Source organism: Propithecus coquereli, unplaced genomic scaffold (assembly GCF_000956105.1).
Source record: "Propithecus coquereli isolate 6110/MARCELLA unplaced genomic scaffold, Pcoq_1.0 Scaffold1, whole genome shotgun sequence".
NCBI lineage: Eukaryota > Metazoa > Chordata > Mammalia > Primates > Indriidae > Propithecus > Propithecus coquereli.
In genome coordinates this window covers 24,643,857-24,666,056 of record NW_012133857.1, presented here as the reverse complement: position 1 = coordinate 24,666,056, position 22,200 = coordinate 24,643,857, and the positions used below count along the sequence as shown (strand labels likewise).

Genomic DNA, 22,200 nt, shown 5'->3' with positions numbered 1-22,200 from the left:
ACAAACATCCTGAGAACCAAAACTTCCAATATTAAGATATATTATTTTCAGAGTAAAGAATCTTAGAAGAAAAATCGCCTTTAAAAAAAGTGTCACAAATTGTGATTTAACAATGTATTAAGCACAAGTTGCCTATCCAAATGAAATTTAGTCCAAGTAGAGTATACATGTTTTTTGTATGTTTTCCCTTTTTTTTTTAACTGTTACTTCCCTACCCTGCATGTGACTCTACACCATATTAACTCAGTTATTTGTTCCTCTTGAAGAGGATTTTATTACTTTGCAGATATGTAAAGGAGCAAAGATTTCATCAAATTATCCTTAGTTAAGGATCTCTAAGATGGAGCGAGCTTTAAAACAGCTATAAAAATATTTTGTCATGGCTATCACATAAAACTGAGAATAAAAAAGAAAAGCAATCAGACTGCTGGAAATAAGAGTGGTGTCTCACTTACCAGGAATAGGAATAATGGGAATACTTTCATTGGGGACCACCCGAGGCGAACTGCTATCTTCCACGTAGAAATGAGCAGTCTGAAAACATTTTCTGTGTAGATGAAAGAAAAACATGTAAACACTAACAGATACTTTTTCTGAATCTGTCATTTTTCAATTCTTCTTTCACAGAATTTCCCAGCTTTAAACATCACACAGCACTGAGGGCAAACCCGTATAAAAGTAACAAGATGCAAGGAGAATAACATTCAGCCTATTAGAGGAGCCCCCAAAAGCTGAAGAATATTCATTTTTTATTATAACCATATGCAACTGATAGTTAAAGGGAAAGGGTTAGAATTGAACTACTCAATACATGAAAACTTGGCACAGAATAAACTTGCTGTGCAAACTGCTAGGATTACCCCATAATATTTCTAAATTTGACATGTTACAGAAAAATAATGTGCTATTCTAAACCACCAGCACCAAGTTCAAAACCACACCTTGTACCCCCTCAAATGTAGTCATCGAGCAGCCCAAGTACACAATAGTACCACATTGTTCGTGCTTAGCAAAGGTCCCCGAAGCCTCAGACAGCTCTGTAAAGAGGTCAGAGGGTTTCAGGGGCAAGCATTCAAAATCAGAGGCCCTTGCCAGATGACATCTGAGACAAGGTCCTGAAGCCCTCAAGTGTCATCTGCTTGTTTTTGTTTTGTTTTGTTTTTACCTGTACTTGAGGCAAAGCAGAGAGCACACACTGGTCATCATAGGACAGGCAGTGAAGAGAAAAGCCATCAGCAGCTCATTCAGCCTCTGCCTCCTGATGCTGGCCGGCCCTCGGCTTTCCAGCATCCACGTCACTGCTCCTCGCGGCCCTAATGAGCTGCCGGAAGCACAGGCTGAATATTTAATGAGGCTGCTCAGCGTGAATGCCTATTGTGACCAGAGAAGGGTCCCTGTTCATCTGGCGGAGGGGCTTTACAATAGCTGGCCCTACTGCTGGGTCTTTTAGCCAAGCGGGCGGCATCCTTCTGGTGCCCGGTGTCCCTGGGCTCCAACCTCCTCCTCTGGCATCACACATCAAGCAACATTTGCACACACTACAGCTTTGCTTTTTCTCGGGGCCCTATTCCAACTACTAGAGTAAGTCACCTTTTCTTCAGTTGTCCCTGTTCCTCTAATCGAATGCATCCTGGGATGGTTGCACTGGGTATACCGTTTCTATGAAGCCAAAGAAGGGGTTTGGGGGGAGGTTTAGAAAAAAATCAAGCAACGCTATAAACTAAAGAAGAACTCTGTGGGAGTAAGGAGACCTCAAGTCATGCAGATATTTCAGTCTCTAACGAGGGCTATTAGAACCACATGTAATCAGAAACGATCGCATGTCATAGTGTGAAGCGCTGTTCTTTAGGCAGTGCCTGTTTTCAGATGGAAGGCAGCTCTAACCAATTGTTCATTTGGACACTGCTCTAGAAGCGATCTGGATTGCTACTCCATACCATTAGGGGATTTTGAACTTAAATTACTCCAACTTTTGGCACATGTCTCACAGAGCTACTCTTGCAGAGCACTGAGGAAAAACGATTTTTATCTATGTGTTATTTGGCATTTGTGATACAAGTTTCGTATCACAAAAACAAGTTTTTGTCACTCTCACTTAGCTGCCTTTACCTAAATTTGGGAAGAATATCAGTCAGACTTAAGCTATATAGATGTGAAATGTATATAATATTACAGGGCTCTGCTGCTAACCAAACTTTCTGAATGTAAAACAATGGAAATCCATGTGAAAAAAACATGATTTTGTTATTTGAGATAATAGCTTCTTTTTCTAAATTAGTCATCCAATTTTCTACTCTTGGATTCCTTTCTTCTCTCCCTCACCTCCTGCACCCCCATTTGTGGATTTCCAGAATGTAACATTAAAGTTAAAACATTGGTTATGGACTTCACAAATGAGCTAGAACTTTAACCACCCCGTGTCATAGATAAGGAAAACCTGTTTTTGCTGACTTAAAAGGATGAGCATTCAAGTACTGAATAGCCAGAAGAATTGCTCTGAGTCATTCAGATGAATGGGAGGAAATTTACAGGGTCAGCCTTTAATAAACAGAAAGAAACAAACAAAAGAAATAACTTCTACTTTAAGATCGTAATTACTATGCCTCTTAAATTTCTAAAATATAAAGCTATTAGAAAATAGACTCATTATTAGCCAAGTTACTGTTAAAGTCAAGTAACTTGGAAAGGATATATGTACTGCGCAGGTTTTTTTTTTCCTAGAAAACAGGCAGGCAGTTCAGCCGGTCTCTCAGTTACATGTGGAACTAAAAGCTCCACATTATCTTTGAAAAAAAGCAGTGTGTACTGAAGCAAATCACACTCCCGTGCCCCATGTGCTGCTGTTTATAATGGATTTTCCCTGGAGCAAAATAACTCCGTGATTGCCAGAGACAAGCACACAACTGGGGATGAGGGTCACAAACGTGGGAGACAAAGCTGTGTACATCCGCACCTTGCTGCATGCACGAAACACACTTTCCTACCACACAAAGACGTGGGTGGGCAGCTAACCACTGAACTTTCGGTGGAGCGTCTCCTCTTGCAATACACACTTCAGTGGATTCAGCAAATGTTTGTACAGCACCCACTGCACAGCATCAAGGGTGTAGATAACACATCCTCTGCAACCGTCTATAATCCTTAAAACCACTTCCTGACGCCTGGCTAAGCACTGGGGTAATCAATAGAAAATAATCTAAGTAATGGATGATCTTTGCAGAAAAATTAGGAAATACAAATGAACAAAAAGAAAAAAATCAATCAAAATCACCCGAAATCCTTCCCTTAGCAATAATCACTATTAGTATTTTGGGGTATATATCCTTCTGAACTTTTCCTCGTGTGTTTATTGACTATTCCTGATTTGTGAAGGGCTGGGAGCAGAATGATACGCAAGACACACAAGGCCCCTGCCCTGCTGGCGTTTATGGCTTCGTGGGGAAAATCGACAACAAACAGGTAGACAGACAGTTTCAAGTAGTGAAGAGCTACGAAGAAAATACAACAGAATACCATGGTTATAACCGATGATGGTGAGGGAAGGGATTTCACCGAGGAGGTGGCATTTGAGCTGAGGCCCGATTAAGAAGGACTCGCTTTGTGAAGTTCTAGGGTAAGACCATTCTAGGCAGATCAAGCAGCCCGTTAAAGAGCCTTAGAGTGGTGGGAGCTTGGCACATAGTAGGAATTTAAAGGAAGCCGGAGGCAAGTGCAGAGAAAGGCTGCAGAAAGTATGGTTGCAGAGGCGGCAAGAGCCAGGCCACGTAAGATCCAGGAGGCCACAAGGAACCTCCGCTGATGTCGAAGACCAACGGCGAGCCCATGAAGGGCTTTAATCCATGGAGTAGCACGGTCTGGTTTGTCTCTTTCAAAAAGCTCATCTGGCTGCTGTGTGAGGAATGGAGTCGAGGGCAGCAAGAATGGAAGCAGGTGATCAGTCAGGGAGGTATTGCTGAAATCTCACCCAAAAAGAGACAGGCTGTTTTTTGGGTTTTTTATTTTTTCAAAACAAAATACATATATCTCCTTGACAACAAATATAGACTGACATCCTCTTTAGTAATGTTTGCTAATCTTCCATTTCATAGAGGGTACTGCATTGCTGGTATTTAATTTATTCCTTTAATAAATTACATGTGGCTTTCCTCTTGACTGGGGACTGATAAAGGTGGTAGGCTGCTGGCAATTTTTCATTGCCGTCAACAACACTGAGATGATCCCTTTGCGTGTACATATCCTACATTGTTTAATACCTAAGAAAAGCAGCTGGATAGCACGTGGCATTATATTTTAACTTGCTCATTTTCGAGAAGTCCCTAGAGTAATTTTGTTTCTTGACCTTCAGTGGTATCCAACAATAAAAAGGCAAAGGAGGGATTTTGGAAAAAAGGAAAAGAAAACAGAAGTTTTAATGCCTCTAAACCTCTAAACAGAGATATGTTCAAAGAGGCAGTATTGTCTCTAATTTTGAGCTCAGGGGAATGGAGATAGAATTTCTGAAAGGACTCAAGTGTGTCACTGAGCTCGCAATTTCAATTTTCTATCTAGGTCCAATTCTCTTTCAACTAACTTACCCTTAAAATCCCTCCCTGAATGAAACAGATTTCTAGGATCATGAAGAGCCATTTTCTAAAATTATAATTTCTTCACAATGAACATTTGCTTGTACAAGTACCCTAAAAAGGGAAAACGATGAAATGGATCATGTTTGAAATGAAAAAATACATTTACAAGTTTAACTACAAATTCCCCCTTCTCCCTACCTCCTGCCTTCCCCAGGGTGCTGTCTATGCCCTTTGAGGAACTGAGGCCAGGTAACATTATTTTGACTCCGACTGCCCTAGTAATGATCCACATTAGTTGTCTTCTGCTTCCCCTAATCTACATTTGCATCATATATTTTTCTGCCACTTTCACTTCCCTATTTTAGCTTTGGAGGGTCCTAAAGAGCCTCTCTCATTAGTAACGTTCTCATCAAATGGTGATTATTAACCAGCTGTGCAAATCTCTTTGGTTTAGGGGGCTCATACTGGATGAGCCCCACTCCTGGTGATTCTGACTGAGCAGGTGCAGGGTGGGGCGCAGCCCCCATGCACCTGCTGAAAAGCCTCCCCTGAGGATTCCGGTGTGCACTGTCTCTGGTCAGGAACCACTGTGATAAAGTTAAGTGGTTCCTGAGAGTCTCCAGCGCTGTCACCAAGAAGCCACTAAAAAATAAAACAGTCTTATGTGGCAGATACCATTAAAGTACCCATAAAAGTAAAACTAGAATTTATAGGATCCTATATGGGATAAGAAACAGTGGTTAAGACTTCAAGGGGGTTAACATAACCATCTCAGATACGGAAAGAAAACCGGAATTGTACATACTTGAATAAGAACTTGAAGGTCTTCTGCTCCATTTCTGTTAGAACTTAAGTTCTAAGAAATGGGATGACATTCTCTGAAGTTGGAGCAAAGTGTTCTGCCATCACTCTGAAAGTCTTTTCTCTAATCGCAGAAAAAACTTAGATTTTTCAAGTGAAAGTTTTTCCACCTAAAGCTACCTTTTAAACCATCCTGTGGATTGTTCTACTTGTCTCATAGCAAAATTAATTTCAGTTTCTATGAAGGAATTGAAGTTGTCAATATTAAGTAGTTCATGATGTTCTGACATCCTGAATTCCAGGTGTCCTGCCACTTGAACAAAGTGGAAAACCACTGTGTTGGATGACTTCCTGAAACCCACCCCCATCAACAAAGTACCAAGACAGAGGGAGTTACACCAAACATTCACTGAATGCTCCCAGGTGGGAGCAAGAGACAGCCCAGTTTGCACAAGTCAATTCAAACTCAATGGGTACATGGGAGAGAATGAAAACAAAACAAAAGATGTGAATCCGCTGGTCCCTAAGTTGGTCACATTACTCATATGTCTCTCACAGAGTAAGCTTCTTGCCACGCTGAATGAGAATCCCTGTGTGAAGGTATGCATTTATCTTACATCACAGCCCTAAATGCCACTCAGATGCTACTGGTACTTGACCAAAGATGGCCAACATATCAGATCTACGCACATCTCCACAGAAAGTTCTAAGTAGCAAGATGGGACCAAGCTTCCTATATTACTCTTCACTCATTCATCCCTTTTTAGAAAACCATCATGGGCTCACATATTTTAAAAAGAAATGCTTGGAGTCAAGAGGGCAAGGGTAGTGTGTGATATCGTCTCCAGTAGCTCATCACATCTGTGGCGATTCCGGTTAGCAGCTCCCTTGGTCTCAAGCCCACACCCCACAGCTGAGGTCCAGATCTGTGGGTTTCTGAAGGCCTTCTGGCAGGAGTGTGCACGTATGCACAAGTCTGGCTTTGAAGAAGCCCGTGGGACACATGAGGCTTATGGTCATGAACATTTGATCTTGGGCTGAAATTTCTAAAAATAACTTTCCATTCTTTCAAATAAGGGAGATACTCTGAGGATAAAGACCTTTCCAAAAATCGAAAATTCTACTCCTGAGAAAGCAGAGCACACACACGTGCAGAGTACGTCTTCTCCTCAGGACGCAGTAAACATCAACCAGTATCAGCTGTCAACCACGAGTCCCTGAGCTCCCCACTGAAACACGCACTGCCAGCACATGACAGGTTCCAGTGCTTAATTGGCTCTCTTGTCTAATGAAACACCCCCCCAGCTGCTCTGACAGTGCTTTATATTAATAAGTATTCATAAAATTCAAGTTATAGAGGTTTACTGTTCAAACAAAATGTAAGCAGGAAATCCCTAGACTTTCGAACCCCCATTTCCTTCCAGGAATCTGTCACATTCTTAAGGCAAAATACCCAGAATGACCAAATTTTTGTATAAAGGCCTTCCTTTCTGCTGCTTCTATTTTCCCAGGTGCCTGGTTAGATAACCTCTAATATCACTAACAATTTTCTTGCTATCTCTTTCTGCCTCTCTGACAAGAACCTGGAAATAGTTTAGGTGACCAACACTTTTCAGAAGCAAAGTGCTGATGGGGAGTCCAGAAAGACTGAATGATAAGAAATGTTTGGAATTCCACTCAGCACTGCTATATATATATCAGAAAGGCTCCTCCAAAGGCAGGCATCCAAACCTGCTTACCGGAGAGGGGGATTCTGAGGTCTATAGACTTCTGGGTCAACATATACATCCCTTTCGACAAGTCTGAGATGTCACACAGTCCTCAGGCAGGGTCCTTGGCTGACTACAACAATATGCCCTCCGCAACACCACCCTGCTGGGGCATGGGCGGGAAGGAGGATCACAATGTGGTTTCCAGACACTTACGAAAACCCAGAATTGCAAACTAACCAAATGTTGATATATAGGGATTAGAAACCAAGTCACTGTCTTCAGATTAAACTCAATGGTTTTATAATCACATCAGGGTGAGACGGAGTTTGTTAGCAATGTGCAGCTCAAAATTCTAATTGCAGACTAGAGCAGGCGGTTGGCTGAGCTGCTGCTGAATATTAATTAAGCAATCTTAACTGATTTATCGACTGCCCTCATTTAAATTTACAGTGGCATGCCCGCTAATAATCCCATTTATTCTCATGCTGTCAAGAACAGAAATCACATTAATATTTACTTTTATAAATGGATTTGTTGTAGTAAACCCTGTATGAATAAGAGCCACTTATAAAGTTGAAAATGTTCACGTCTTCAAGAAAGATGACTGAGAGCTATATTTAAAAGACATGGATTGATTTATTAGGGCAAAATGTTTCAAGAAATTGAAGTGACAAATACAACAATAGAAGAAACAGGCTGTTGGCGTTGTTGGGCTTTTCCTCAAAGAGGACTGTCTGTTTGAAATAACTCTGGGATTCCACTTGGAAAGGAGCCCAATTTAAGTTCTAAGTTGAGATTTTTCATATACAACAACTCACTTGCTGTTAAGTTTCCTTCACTGCATGTTAAAGGATTCAGTTTATAAAACTCAGTTTACACTCTTAGTATCTTTTCAGGAAGGGATCTTCTAAAAACAAAAATTCGGAAACTAAAATATGTTTCTGGCGGTGGTATTTTCTAAATCATAAAAGGGGACCTGAGATTTGACAGATGTGGATATGCTTTGGGGGATGATGGAATGGCATGCTTCACATCAGGCCGTCCCGGGAATCCTGGGGCATGTGGTTGTCATGCCTTGGATAAACCGGGCTTATCAGATACGAGGTGGGGAGGAAGGGAAGGAAAGGGAAGAGAGATCAAAATCACGCAAAGATGGATGGAGTATGAAACAGGATGCAGATATCAAACTTAAAAGAGGAGAAAATGTTTCAAAATATTTTAGATTTCACATGAGTATGAGAGAGGTCCCAGTTAACTCTTTTTACAGCTGGAAGTGACAAAAATTTGATTCCCACAGTGAGAACGTTATTGGATGATTCATATGGACTGCAATTAACATCTTTAGGAAGGTGGGAGAAAGTTAACAAGTTACAGACACAAAAGTGGTCTCCAAACAATATATTCTCTTGCTAAAAGCTGAGTTTGCCAAGAAATCCTTGCAGACACCCAGGGTCAAATGAAGTACTGGTAATACTCTCCAGGAGATAAGAGAGCAAAGGTGTCTTCATAAAGCACATTTCGAGCCGGGCACGGTGGCTCACACCTATAATCCTAGTACTTTGGGAGGCTGAGACAGGGGGACTGCTTGAGCCCAGGAGTTCGAGACCAGCCTGGGCAACAGCGAGACCCCCGTCTCTACAAAAACAAAACAAACAACAACAACAACAAAAAAACCAAAAACCACATTTTGACAAGACCAAGAACCTGAATATGACAGTTTTTATATTACAGTTGGCTTCAACTATTGGCTCCCAGCTGTTACCTAAAAAAGAAGGCTTGCAGTCAGGGGCTTTGCGGCAGCTGTCTCACCATTCAGACCCTAGCCTGGCGTGTTCTGGACATCTGGACTGAGGCTGGAGGGACTCTTTACCTCATTTGGCACTGTTTTAAGGCACTGACATAACCCCCACTGATGTGGGAAAGTTAATGGTGATGTGATGGTCCAGCTCGTTTTGGGAAGGAGGTAGGAAATGAAATTCACATTTTATTTACGGCACATATTATTCAGTATTTATAACATAAAATAGTCTGGTAACAGCTTTTTGGCAACTGCTTATTTTAATATGCCGATTGACTGTATTTTGTTGTAAGAGTGGTATTACAGGGATCCAATAAGGTATTATGAGCCTCTTTGCTGAGCCCCAGATGGCAGTATTTTTTAAATAGTTGGGACCACCTGGAAAAAAAAGGTTGATTCAGACATCACACTATCAACCAGGTTAAATTCCGAATGACTTAAGAATTTACTATTAAATTTTAAAGAAGTACTATTAAATTTTAAAGAAGTACTTTAAAAAAGTAACCTCTGAATGAAGATTTTTTTTTAAAGGATAATCCAAAATCTAGAAAACAAAAAAGAAAATACAGATAAATTTGATTATATGAAAGTCAAAGTAGCATTATAACCAAAGTTAAAAGGTAAACTACAAATTGGGAAAAAATATTTGCAACCTGTATCGCTAACAAGGGGTATCTTTCTTTATTAGAAAAAGACCAATAGCTCAAAGGAATAATGGGAAAAAGCTATAAACAGTTTACAGAAAAAGAAAACCAAGTGGTTCGACCTCACTGATAATATAATGATGTTCAGCCTTACTTGTAATAAGAGACAACACAGTAAAACTACACTGGGGCACTGTTTCTTTTTCACCTGTGAGGTTAGCAAAAGGGCCCCAGTCTGACAACACACTGGCTGGGCAGGCTGTGGGGAAACAGGCAAGCTCGTACACTGCTGAGGGAAACCCACCTTGGCAGCCCACCTGGGAGGGCAGTTTGGCACCATCCATCAAAATTACAAATGCACATACCCTGTGATACAGCCATTCTCTTGAATTTATCCTACAAATATACTTATCTGCTTGCAAAATGACATATAAACAAAGTTATTCACCACAGTATTCTTTGCAATAACAAAAGACAGGGAACAACTAAAATGACAGACACAGGGATTGGTTTAGTGGCACATCTATACAAAGGAATATCATGCTTCTGTAAAAAAGAAAGAAGAAACTATACAGGCATAGGGAAAAATTGTGTTAAGTGAAAATAGCGAGGCACATGATACCATGTGCAATATTCCACTGCGTACAGAGGATAAAGGGATACGCATATTTGCTTATCTATATATAACACTCTCCGGAAGCACAGACAACAAAGTAGCAATAGTGGCTACCTGTTGGTGAGGACAGAGGGTAGGGAGCAGGGTGCACAGATGATGGGATGGAGATTTAGGGGTGCGTATAATTTTAAACTTTTTGATTTTGAGCCATGTCAAGTTATTACCTATTCAAAATTTAAATCGGCTTTATTGAAAAATTAAGTGCTTTGGCCTGATTTTTATTGTTTTCCCCTCTCTTTTCTGTGGGGCATAATGAGCTATCACCTCTCACAGCCGTTGTCCTGCTTTTAGCAATTCTCTCTGCGCTGGCCTCAGCTGGTCCAGTCCCTTCCTTCCTGCCGTGGGACAGTGAGACGACAGGGGCAGAAGGGTAGTGTGTGTTAACATGCAGGAAATTTGTAACAGCTCTTGTAACTGTTTGGAGCGTTGTGATTTAGGCATCCCTGGGGGCTTGTCTCCTGATTGCTGGCCACATTTTGGATGGAGATGCAGGCCGGGAGAGGAAATGAGAGTGGACAAAAGAGGCCAAAGTGGGAGACAGTCTGGAAGTGCAGCCTCCTGCAAGGAGCCCGGCAGAAGTAGGGGAACCCTGTCCTCGGAAGGCTTCTATGGCGCAGCAGCAGGATGGGCCTGGGGAGGGGCAGTGGGCTGGTGGGGAATGAGGAATCCGGAGGCTCTGGGGGAGCAGAGTGTGGCAGGGCAGCCAGTGTGAGGAAGAGCACAGGCTTTAAGCCCCCTGAGGACAGGGTCTGTATCTGGCCCATCTCTTCCTCACGGAGCAGTTAGCGCAGCAGCTTAGCAGAGAGAAGGGGCACGTGTCAGGACTCGGACCACTGCTGTGGAAGCCCCACGGCAGCCACTCGAGCAGGGAGACCTAGCCACATAACCTGGCTTCTCAGAGCCTCAGTTTCCTCGTCTTCTCAATGGGTAACATATTTCACATGCTAAGCATTTTATATACATCACCTCATTGAATTTTCACAACAACCTCATGAAAAAGAGCTACCATTAGACCCACTTGCTAGATGAAGAAATTCAGGCTCAAAGGGCTTCTTGGGTGCAGGGCCAGGAAGTGGTAGAGCTGCGATTAGAACCCTCATCTCCCTGAGCCAAAGTTTATCTTTTCCCAGTTCCTGAAATTTGCTGCAAAAAAGCCCCCAAAACAAAAAACCCAAAAAACAAGTCTGTCTTTTTAGCTGCTACACTATTAAAAATAGTAAAGTAAATTACATGATTCAAAATCAGGTAGAGTCTATAAAAACTCATTGTTTCCCGAGATGGTTCCCAACTCCTAGACCTCGATGAAACTGACTATGCTTCCCCCAAGTTCCCCCCGCTGAGAAGTAGGGAAGATATCGGAGGGACTGGGGCATCTCTCTTGTGATCTAAAACATGTCTGTAACGAGCCCACTTCCACACTGGGGCCAAGTACATAAACGAGACAGTCTAGCAGGCTACGGCATCATTTCTGGGGAGAACTTAGAAATTGGATGTGCGTTTATCTTTGTGCTATTCACAAGGTGATGCTGGCTCTTTAAATTGTTACAGTCAAAAATATGTTATATTTACAACGGACCGGGTATGAAAGTTAGGTACTTAAAAAATGTCTAAGGTCTCCCTAAGATTAGATCTTTGAATCGGAACCTATACAGAGGGGCTTCTAGTTTAGTTTTTACCCTTGGAATTGTGAAAATGTATCAGAAATCAAAGACATCAATAAGCAAAAAGAGATCAGAGAATAATTATATTACCAGTGTCAGCAGTTACTGCCTTCCCTACAAGGCCAAAATTGTACCACACAGCTTAAAAGAAGATAGATCACGGACTCTCATTAGTCTGTCACAATTCCTGAACTATACCTTCTCAGAAATCATAGGTATATCTGATGATAATGGATGGATAGCTAAAATTTCTTCTTAATAATCTGATTTACCCACAACCAATGGAGATAAAACATTCCAGGTAAAAATTCTATTGTAACTCCTATAATTAGTTCATTTAAAGTAAAAAGGGACTGCTCCACCATAATATGGATTAGTGAATTAGCCTAATTAGCAATTTAATATTAAAAGATTATCGTATATTAAATAGATTTTGACTAAGATAAGCCTTACAGAAATATTATCAAGAGGCTCAAGTGTGGTGATTAAGACTATACAATCATGAGTTCTAAAAGTTTATTATGAATCTTTCTAGGACAATAATTTTTCTAAGTATTCAAACTATCTAGAACTCATATGTTTTTACTTTTTTGAAAATTTCACCCTTCTTATGAAAAAATACATGGTATTTCCACAATTGCTCACTTCTTTCTCCCCTTCCTGCTCTTCATCCCTAACTCATCTATAAATTTAGGTTTCTGAAAGATATTTTCCAGGAAACACATGCATTATGTGCTATTTTTAAAGCTCTAAAACATGCAAATATTTGAAATTTTGGAAAGAAAAAATGGATGCAATACACATACAGACACACAAACATGGAGCATCCCCAGTACATACAAACCTGGAAACAAAAACACCCCCCAAAACCACAAAATAAAGCAAAGCAAGCACACAGAGGACAAAGTGTAATTGGTACCAGCTACCCACAAGCTGAGTTGATAATTGCGAGTCTTACTTTTGGGAGTTGGGGTAGAACAGGTGAGTGTCAGCATTGTGCTTTCTAGAAGACTTTAATCCCCATGGCAACAAAACAAAAATTCGGCAAGCCAGTCCCGGCCATCAAGACCCCCCTTAAGCTTGACCGCCCCTCACCTGCTCCCCTTCTCTCCTCTCTCCCCAGAAGAAGGCACTTCACGGAAACGTCTGGGAAAGCCCTTGGACTTTATTTTGTTACACCCTCTAAATGGACAAAAAACAAAAGAGAACAGGTGTAGAAGACAGTATTTTCAGTTGGCCACCAAGAGCTCCCCACAAACACCCTCCCTCCCCTCTAACACAGACAGACCCTGTCAGCAGGACTCTTTTGGGACATTTTCAAAAGAGGATGCTTATGCACAAAGGTGGCGGATTTTATGAAGGGCTTTTATGTGGAGGTGTAAGAAATACCAAATGGGAACTTTGCTCTCAAAGCCGAATTTACATATTAGAAGCCTGTATTACCCTCGGCGTTAACAGAAGGTAAGGATATCACAAACACAGTCGTGACCTTTCTCGTTCATATACCCACTCTTCCGCCTTTGACACGCTGCCCTGACAAACAGGATGGCTTAAAATACCATTGGAATAAACAGAACTTGGCAGAAATCTACTAGGGACCATTTGGACCTCCCTTCTGCCACAAATTTCTCTGAATTTGGTGCCATTAGACAAATCTGGGGTTTTGTCTTTTCCCCATGCATTCCTCCCATCTCTGGACAAATGCTTTCCCAATTCACAGTACAGATCTGTAGAACACACAGGAGAGGCACCTCAGGGAGATGGGAATAGCAACTGGCAAGTTATTCCCATAGCTTAAGTCCTATATTCAGTTTCCCCTTAAAACTTAAATAGCCGTAGCATCTCTTAAATTCTGAGACTTGGCCACAAAATTTGCAAGATCCACTTTTGTCACACAGTAACACTTGAAAATATTTAATTGTATTTAATCCCCCCAAACCACCTGGGCTATAGGATTTCACATTGAAATGATTCCTGTTCTTTCCAAACCCTCTTGACAGAATAGCAATGAGAAACTCAGATATAGGGATGTTCTCTTTTTCAGAAGCTCTGTTGAATCCCACACAGAACCCTGAAGTCAAGTATGTAACTCCAAAGAAGTTAATATTTTGTTAATTTGTGAGTCACCTGATGGTCTTTTGCTTCTAGAAATGAACATCCTCTGATTCTCGAATGTTAGGTTTTTCTTCACCCTCAATACAAGCTTTCATTTATTTTGATAATTATTAGACTCCACATTGGGTAAAAGTACTTGGCACAGGACCGACAATTTGGAGAAGCCAAAACTTGGAAATACGAAGAAAAGGGGGAGAGCGATTGCTGCGATTCGGAACTTCTTGTCTCCCTCTATCGAGTACATCCTGAAACTACAACGACCGTCCTCCCGACGCCTCGGATATGCTTGGTGTGGCTATGAACATTAATCTGAAGAAATCACGAGTGTGTTGGAATGTTTTTACCAATTTTCATAAAAACTTGAAATTTGCAGCTTCCTAAAATATTTAGACTTTTTCTCAACCCTTAGCCCTACTCTGAATACTGCCAGATTCACTCTTTCGGGAATTTTGGAGCCGAGCCGGCTATCTCCGCAGTTTTTCCTCACACACAATCACGAATGCTTAAAACTACCACCCGTAAACTGACAACACTTAGCTGAGAAGCAAATGCCACACAATCGATAACTAATATCTCAAATAATCGAGGGAGCTACCCGAGCAAAGCGGCAGACACAATCAACCCTGGGGGAGAATACAGCTAATTCTGAGAATTCCAAAGAAAGGTGGTTGTTACCTAGAATAGACTGAGCATATAAGGAGTTTCCCGTTCCTGAAAAGTGAGCTTGGTTTAAAAATTTACCCACCCACCACTTTCCTAACAGAATCAGTCCAGCCTTTTAAGTATCCTGGAGCATGTTTAAATGGCAATCTTTAGCAGTGAATCTCTCCCCGCTTTTGTCTAATGACTATGTGTTAGCTTGTTCCAAGAGCTTCCACTGGCATCTCAGGGCCAACTCGACAGCAGGGGGCCGGTTACTATAACAACTGACAGCTCTTGTGAATTCTGAAAGGCCCCCGAGTAGCCATTTGGGAAACAGTTATTGAGCAAAAAGTTGCCTGGGATCTGCAGCATTAGCAGCCATGTGACCCAGATCTCCTGCACACAGTTGCACAGAGAAAGAAAAAAAAAAAATGTGGCCACCTCCAGGAACAGCTGGGAACCTCAAAAGGCTCCCCACCCCCATCCCTTTTAGCGTCTCAGAGCAAGACCGTTTAATATCACAGTGTCATCATGAACTCAAGCGCTCCCAGGCAAGCTGTATTTTGGCATCACGAAGTGGGCCTGAGCTCTCCCTACTGGCTCGACACATTGTCAGGATTTGAAGAGCTGCACTATAAAAATTATTCCTAATGATTAAAAAATTCTTGAAATACAGCCACAGACAGATACAGGTTCCAGAAAGAGAAGAATGGCACAGTCACTAGTCTTAAAAGAAAAAGCAGTGCCCAGAATACCTGTGGTCCCGTGAAGGGTCTGTTTGCAGAAGAGATCAAAGTGATCACACAAAGCCACCGAAAGTTAGGACTCAGAAACTCAGATTTCTCTAGACTTGAGAAAAGTTTTACATAAACCTGTCTTTTGATTCTCATTCTCTCCCTCAGCACAAGAGGACACTGAGCAACTAGGACCGATTCAGTGCCTCTGTACATGTAAAACCTCCTAGAAAAGAATCTGAATTTACCCATAGAAGCGGACTTTTCGGTGCATAAAGGGCAGTTTGATGGAGCTTGTCCTCTGGCAATACTGGATGTGCCATGATCCAAGGCTTCTGGGTCATCTCCTACACAGTTGCCTCTATCTGGAGCACTTATCCTTTTTTCTTTATTCTGTAAAAATCACACCTCAAACATCCTCTCCTCCAAGAAGCCCTCCCTGACTGCCTTTTCTCCCCACCCCACCCTGGCTGTGGTCAGAGTCCCTTGTAGAGCACACTGTTTTCCTTTAGCACCACTGCAACCCAGGGGGATGCAAATTCAAACACCCACAAGGGCCACGCAGGGAACAGCACAGGGATGGCAGAGACTGGCCAACTGGCAAGGGAAAAGGGGCCACCATGGTTAGCGCCTTTCTAGCCACCAGTGACACAAGGGAATCTGAGAACTATGTTGTTAGATCTTCCAATTTACCATGAGAACCCAGACAGCTGGGGTTTTCAGTCAAATCTATTTTCAAAATAATTCAAGATTTAAAAAACAATGTATTAGCTAACTAAAACTGGTCTGGAGACTACCAGTTTTTGACCTCTATTTGGGGTAACTGTGGTTTACCTGCTCATCCCTTCCACTAAGCTCTGAGCCCCCTGAAGGGAAGAACTCTGTCTCCCTGATGAAACTCCGGTGCCCAGTCCACACTAGATACTTAAGAAAGGTTGAATGAATGAACAAAGGAAGCAATAAATGGGCCAGCTATACTGGGTCTTGGGTCAACAAAACAAAATCAAACCCCGGGTATGAGAGACTCCAAAACTTATGAGCCGTACAATCCTGGGCAAGTCCTCGCCCCTTCTGGAAACTATTTCCTCTCTTGGGACAAGGGCGATGAGTCCCTGATGCCTTGCCTACCACACATGGCTGCTGGAGGATTAAATAATGTAATGTGTTCTTTGTATTAATTCAGCCATTATTGGTGGTTGCTAATAACGGTGTTTCCCCCTTCCTACCTCTACACAGGCATCTGCATGGGAGAAATCATCCTTGCCACACCTGTCTCCTTTGTGACTCTGCTGGGGCGAAAGGGGGCAAACACCTCGACCAAATCCAGTCATCGGCAAGTGAACTTGGACGTGTGGGTGTCAGAGCAGATGGGTGGAGGCCGCGTGCCTGGGCTCGCAGCAGCTCCGCCGTCATCGTTGCTGCTGCAGCAATACAGGAGGGATCCGCGTTCCAGTGAGGCACATGTGGTCACTCATCCTCGAGCAGGAGAGGGGTGTTCCCACACGCCCACACTCGACTTCCACACGCATCTGTTTGTTTGCCTGCGACTCCATTATGCCAACACAAATCCCCCACACGTTGCAGTTCGCATCCCTTCATATTTATTACACTCTGTCTCCCACTGAACATCCAGGGAAGAAACAAATTGCAATGTCAACAAAACTCACTTGTTTTCATGAATGGCATCCTTAATGAGGAGGCACCGACACATGGCAAAATTTCTGAGAATCTAAAGATGGGATGTAAAAGAGAGACCTTTTCTTATCTGCGTATGTGGCTACATTGGTGTTGTCTGATTTGCCACAGAATTTACAGATGGCTCGGTCATGGGCTGAAGAGGGATATAAATCTACCACATCAGGGTGGGGGATCCTTCCAGGACCAAACTTCAGCGAAGCTGGGTCAGACGTCACAGTCCCACTGAGAGAGTTTCCAGTTTTCTGTTCCAAAATCTGTGCAGTTAGCTCAGCCCTGTCTGAACCTGAGAAGTGAACCTGTTCTACACTTTCCAAAAGTGTACAGCAGTTTCCTAGAATTATGGTCAATAAGATATTAAATTTATCATTAAGGAAACAAGTGTTGATCCGCTGGGGCTACAATAGACCAAATAGGTTACATCATTCAACACCAGAATCTTCTCAAAGTAACGAAGATGTAACTGAGTGGACATACCATTTGTCAGCTTCCAAAACACCTGAAAATAGAGTTGGTCCCTGACGTTTTCTTCCACATGATTTTGGCAAATTGAAACCATAGGATGGTTTATAGCCGGCCTTCCAAACCAGCTTACCACCACCACGTAGCCGCTGAGATATTCCCTTTTCCTAGAGTGTCTTTCTGACACACAAACATGCACCATAAAAGCAGCAGGCTGTGGAAGGAAGTAAATACCTCCAGGCACGCTATTCCTCATCTAGGCGAGATAACATACTGGCTAAGACACTGGGCTATGAAGTCAAATAGGCTAGGTTCAAATCCAGGTTCCACCAAAAATTAACACTGTTAACTTGAGCATGTCACCTGATCTTACTAAGCCTCAGTTTTCTGATCTGCAAAATGAACACAATAATCACAATTATTTCCTAGCATTTGTATGCTGATTAGGTGGGGATGTAATCTGCTGAGCATATCTGGTATGGTAAATATTCAATAAAAGGTTCTTGGCTATACAGGCCTTAAGATATACAAAGCCATTTTGGGGGTGAGACTTTGCTCATCAGAGAGAGAAGAGCTACCTTCGAAACAACTTTCCTCGGGATTACAGAGAAACACAAATTAACAATATCTTTGCAATATTCACAATTCCAAGTGGACACAAATGCCTTGTTCACAGTAGCTAAGCTATTCTACAGCGCTGCGGATAGACAAGCCGCACACCCTAGCACACTGATTGGACACCCGGCACACAGCTCCTCTCCCAGCATCTACCTCAAATTATGCAAATCAAAAAGAAACCTTCCAAAAACGTTCCTCTTCTCTGAGTGGCAGCAGCTGTGCTGCTCCAAGTCTCTTCAGGAACGTCAGCACGTTAGTGCCATACAAACAGCTTGTCTTGCAAGGCAGGGATGGCACTTGGAAGGCACGTTCTGACTGCAGTAATTCAGAAGGTGTGTTTTGTTAACCATCTTCAGTAGTAAGGCCAAAATGGCACACTTCAAAAACGAATGAATTGATTCCTTCTCCCTCGTTTGCAATAGCTCTGAACCACTACGCGGCTGGTATGGACTGCAGTGTTTATAAGGCACGCAGCAGGATGCCCCACAATCTTGTCCCTTGTCCAAAATCACTTTGCATGCAACTTATGCATTGTCACGGATTCTGGTTCCTACAGCTCTTCAAGGCACACCTTCAAGGCACGGAGCATTCAAGGGAGAACTGCATCCATCCTACCTGTAACATCTCAGCTAACAACATTTTAAAATTAATTTCTCCCTACAGATCCGTGTTGATGCCTGGAAAAATACTGCTCAAATAGTCCCCAGTGGGACTCTGTGTATCTGAGGTCTGTCTCCCAGACACACAGATTATCTGAAATTTCTATTCATACTTTTTATTAATAGGTTATTAAGTATGAAATGTCCAATTTCCTTAAGTACTAAGTTTGACAGTTGATATCTCTGACATTTCACTTTAACACTTCTTGTTTTATTTTTATTGTGCAAATGCTCTACCCCTGAGCTATACCCCCTCAGCTACACTTCTTGTTTTATTTTTATTGTGAAGGTACATCCTCAGTCTTTCAAAGACACATTTTGGCTTATTATCTTCCAAATTTTTTTTAAGAGTAATTTTGGTGACACCATGGATAAGTCAAAAATTACTGTTATTTTCGAATATGAGTTCCATAGTGGAACCAGTGACGAGCAGACAGCTTAAATATCAACGAAGTGTTTGGGAAGGATGTGGCTAATGAATGCACAGTATGTCGATGGTTTAAGAAGTTCCATTCTGGTGATTTTAATTTTGAAAATGAGCCACGTGGGTGATCTGAGACCAAGGTGGATAATGATGAGCTAAAAGCTCTTGTGGGTGGATCCATCTCAATCTGCACGTGAACTAGCAGCAAGGTTTGACGTTACTATTTCAACAATATTGGACCATTTGAAACAAACTGGCGAGGTAAAGAAGCTGGATAGATGGGTTCTTTGTGAATTAAATTAGTGTAAAAAGAGAAATCGTCTCGAAGCTTGCCTTTCTTTGCTATCACAACAGAAAGGCAAACCATTTCTACATGGTATTGTTACGTGGGATGAAAAATGGATTCTTTCTGACGATCACAAGCATTCAGCACAATGGTGGGATAAAGATGAAGTGCCAAAACACAGTCCAAAACCAAATATTCATCAAAAAAAGCTAATGGTGTCTGTTTGGTGGCCCAGCGCTGGTATTATCCACTACAGCTTCAAGAAAGCTGATTACAGCGGGTGTCTACTGCAACCACTGGACGAAATGACAAAGATGCTTGTGATTAAGCAGCCAAGATTGGTCAATAGAGACAGGCCAATCCTCTTGCAAGACAACGCTTGACCACTTCGCAGAAACAACGCTGCTCAAACTACAGAGGCTGGACTTGGAAACTCTCATCCACCATATTCACCAGAACTTGCACCAACTGACTTCTTGCAAGGAACACATTCAATTCTCAAGAAGCTGTGGAAAATGCCTTTCGCGATTTCATCACCACTTGCTCCCCAGGCTTCTTCGCTGCTGGCATAAACAAGCTGTTGTTAAGATGGCTACTGTGTTGATAGTTTAGGGCATATTTTGATTAGTTGTACTGCTTCTTGTTTCAGATATAATAAACTACACTTCTGATTCAAAATTGGGCATTTCATATTTAATGACCTAATAGTTTCAGCTAAATTTGAAGTAACGAGACTAATAATGGGTCTCCAAAGTTGTCCCTTTCAGGAAACATACACATAACCCAATAATGCCGATGGGTTTAAATATCTAAAGATACTAGTTAGTGGCAGTGCTTTATAAATACCCATGTGCTCCCCCACCTCATCTGTGTCCTTGGGGTGTGTGACCATCTGTGGTCACCAGTGAGTAAAGGAGTGAAGGGTTCACTTCCAGGCCAAGCAGTTGAGAGCTGGGTCCCTCCTCCATTTCTCTGTCCCTGCTGCAGCAGTTTGGGAGACCTATTCCAGAAAGAGGAGCCACTGGAGGGACTACTCGACCCTGTTAGACTTCACATGGGGAAGAAATAACCCTTGGTGTGCTGTAAGCCACTGGGGTACTAGGGTGGATCTGCCACAGCAGCCAGCGAAGTTTACTCTAGCACAGACAACCGTGAATTAATGAGGCTAGTCACTGCGTTTCACAGTTGTTTCCTGGAGTCCTGGTGGGAGGGAAGGGTCATGTCTTCAACCCAGTTACTTAGGAATGTCCCCTTCTGGAACTGCCTTTTGGCCCCTTAGGAGCATAGCCCAAACCAGTTTCATTAGCTTTATAGTCACCCCTTTCCTTTTGTGGCCAACAGTGGTTCTGCTCAGTTGGTTAACCTACATTTATACTATATTTAGCTCCAAATAGATGACTTTTAGCTATTTCTGGGATAAAACCTTTGCACAACTGAGACCCTTCAAAAGAATGAACTCTAGAAAGAAATCCCAAAAGTTATTTTCGAGCATGTTTTATGCCATGGACCTATTATTGGAAACTGTGTACAGCTACGCAATGTGATTACATTTAAGGGACAACATTCATTTAGATCTATACATGTGATTCTTCTTTATTAAAAAATAACTACTTTTGAGGTACGCCAGGACCCAGAGTTAAATTTCTATTTTTCCCTAAAGCCAGATCTGGTACAACACTATAGCTAAGTCTGCACGTTCCAGGACGCCAGGACAGGCACCTCCCACAGCTTGCACCGAACCCTCAGGTGAACTCTGTGGGCCGTTTCTTAACTCTCTTTTGCAGATGAGGAAACTGAAGCTGGTGGAGAAGTCTTTGTCTAAGGTGGTGTTTCTCAACCTGTTTTTCACTGGCACCCTTTAAGGGGCCTTTGTAGACTTTATAGACCTTTTATCCCTAATTGCCTACTCCTAATGCAATTTTAATACCACTAATACACAGTATTTCTGTGTATGTGCTGTATGTATATCTGTGCTTTATGCACAAAATAGGTAAGGTTTTTTTTTTAAATCTCCCCAGAACCAATTTTCACCCCTGGGGAGATGATAGCAACCCTGTTAGGAAGACATGCTTTCTGGCTACATGGGTGGAGAGTGTGGTGGAGTGTGGCTCCAAATCCAGGCTGTGTGACTCTGGGCCCGTGTCCTGGTATCTGGACACAATAGTGCCTCTTTCTGATCTTGGCCTCCTGCGGCTTTGGCTCTTTCAATGCCTTTCTGCCACCCCCAGGGTAAGGCACATATCCCTTTGGGTGGCATCCAGGGCCTTCATGATCTGACCTTTGCTGTCCCCACACTCTGCTCCAGCGACACTGAACTACATATTTCTGCTTGCAGCAGGCCAGGCTCTCTCTCTGCAGCCTCAATCCTCCACACCCTCTTCACGTGGCTTACCGGTAGCTGCTTGTGTTTCAAGACCAGCTTGGACATGAGATTCTCCGGAAGCTTTTCCTGAACCCAGTTCCCCTCCCAGGCTGGGGTGAAGCCCTGCCTCTGTGCTCTCATAGCAACTTGGACTTACTCTTCTCCAAACACTCCCCATACTCTGTTATATTTACTCATCTGTCTCTTCCAATGGACTGTGAAGGCCAAGGAACTTCATCTCTGAATCACCAGGCCAAGCAAAATGTGTGGCAGGAGCTCTGTAAGCACTGAATAACAGGAAGCTGCAAATGGGTCCAATGCCCACGCAAAAACAGAAATAGCTTTA

The 22,200-nt window shown here is 42.4% G+C and overlaps 1 protein-coding gene across 1 annotated transcript in view; it reads right to left on the bottom strand.

Annotated features, from left to right (window-relative positions):
• PTPRG (protein tyrosine phosphatase, receptor type, G) overlaps positions 1 to 22,200 on the bottom strand; it is a 703,838-nt gene that overhangs the window by 60,076 nt on the left and 621,562 nt on the right. The window contains exons 14-15 of the mRNA XM_012665722.1: positions 12,953 to 13,039; positions 456 to 547 (exon numbers count right to left, since the gene is read on the bottom strand). Coding sequence (XP_012521176.1) covers positions 456 to 547; positions 12,953 to 13,039 — 179 coding nt within the window. The remainder of the gene's footprint in view (positions 1 to 455; positions 548 to 12,952; positions 13,040 to 22,200) is intronic.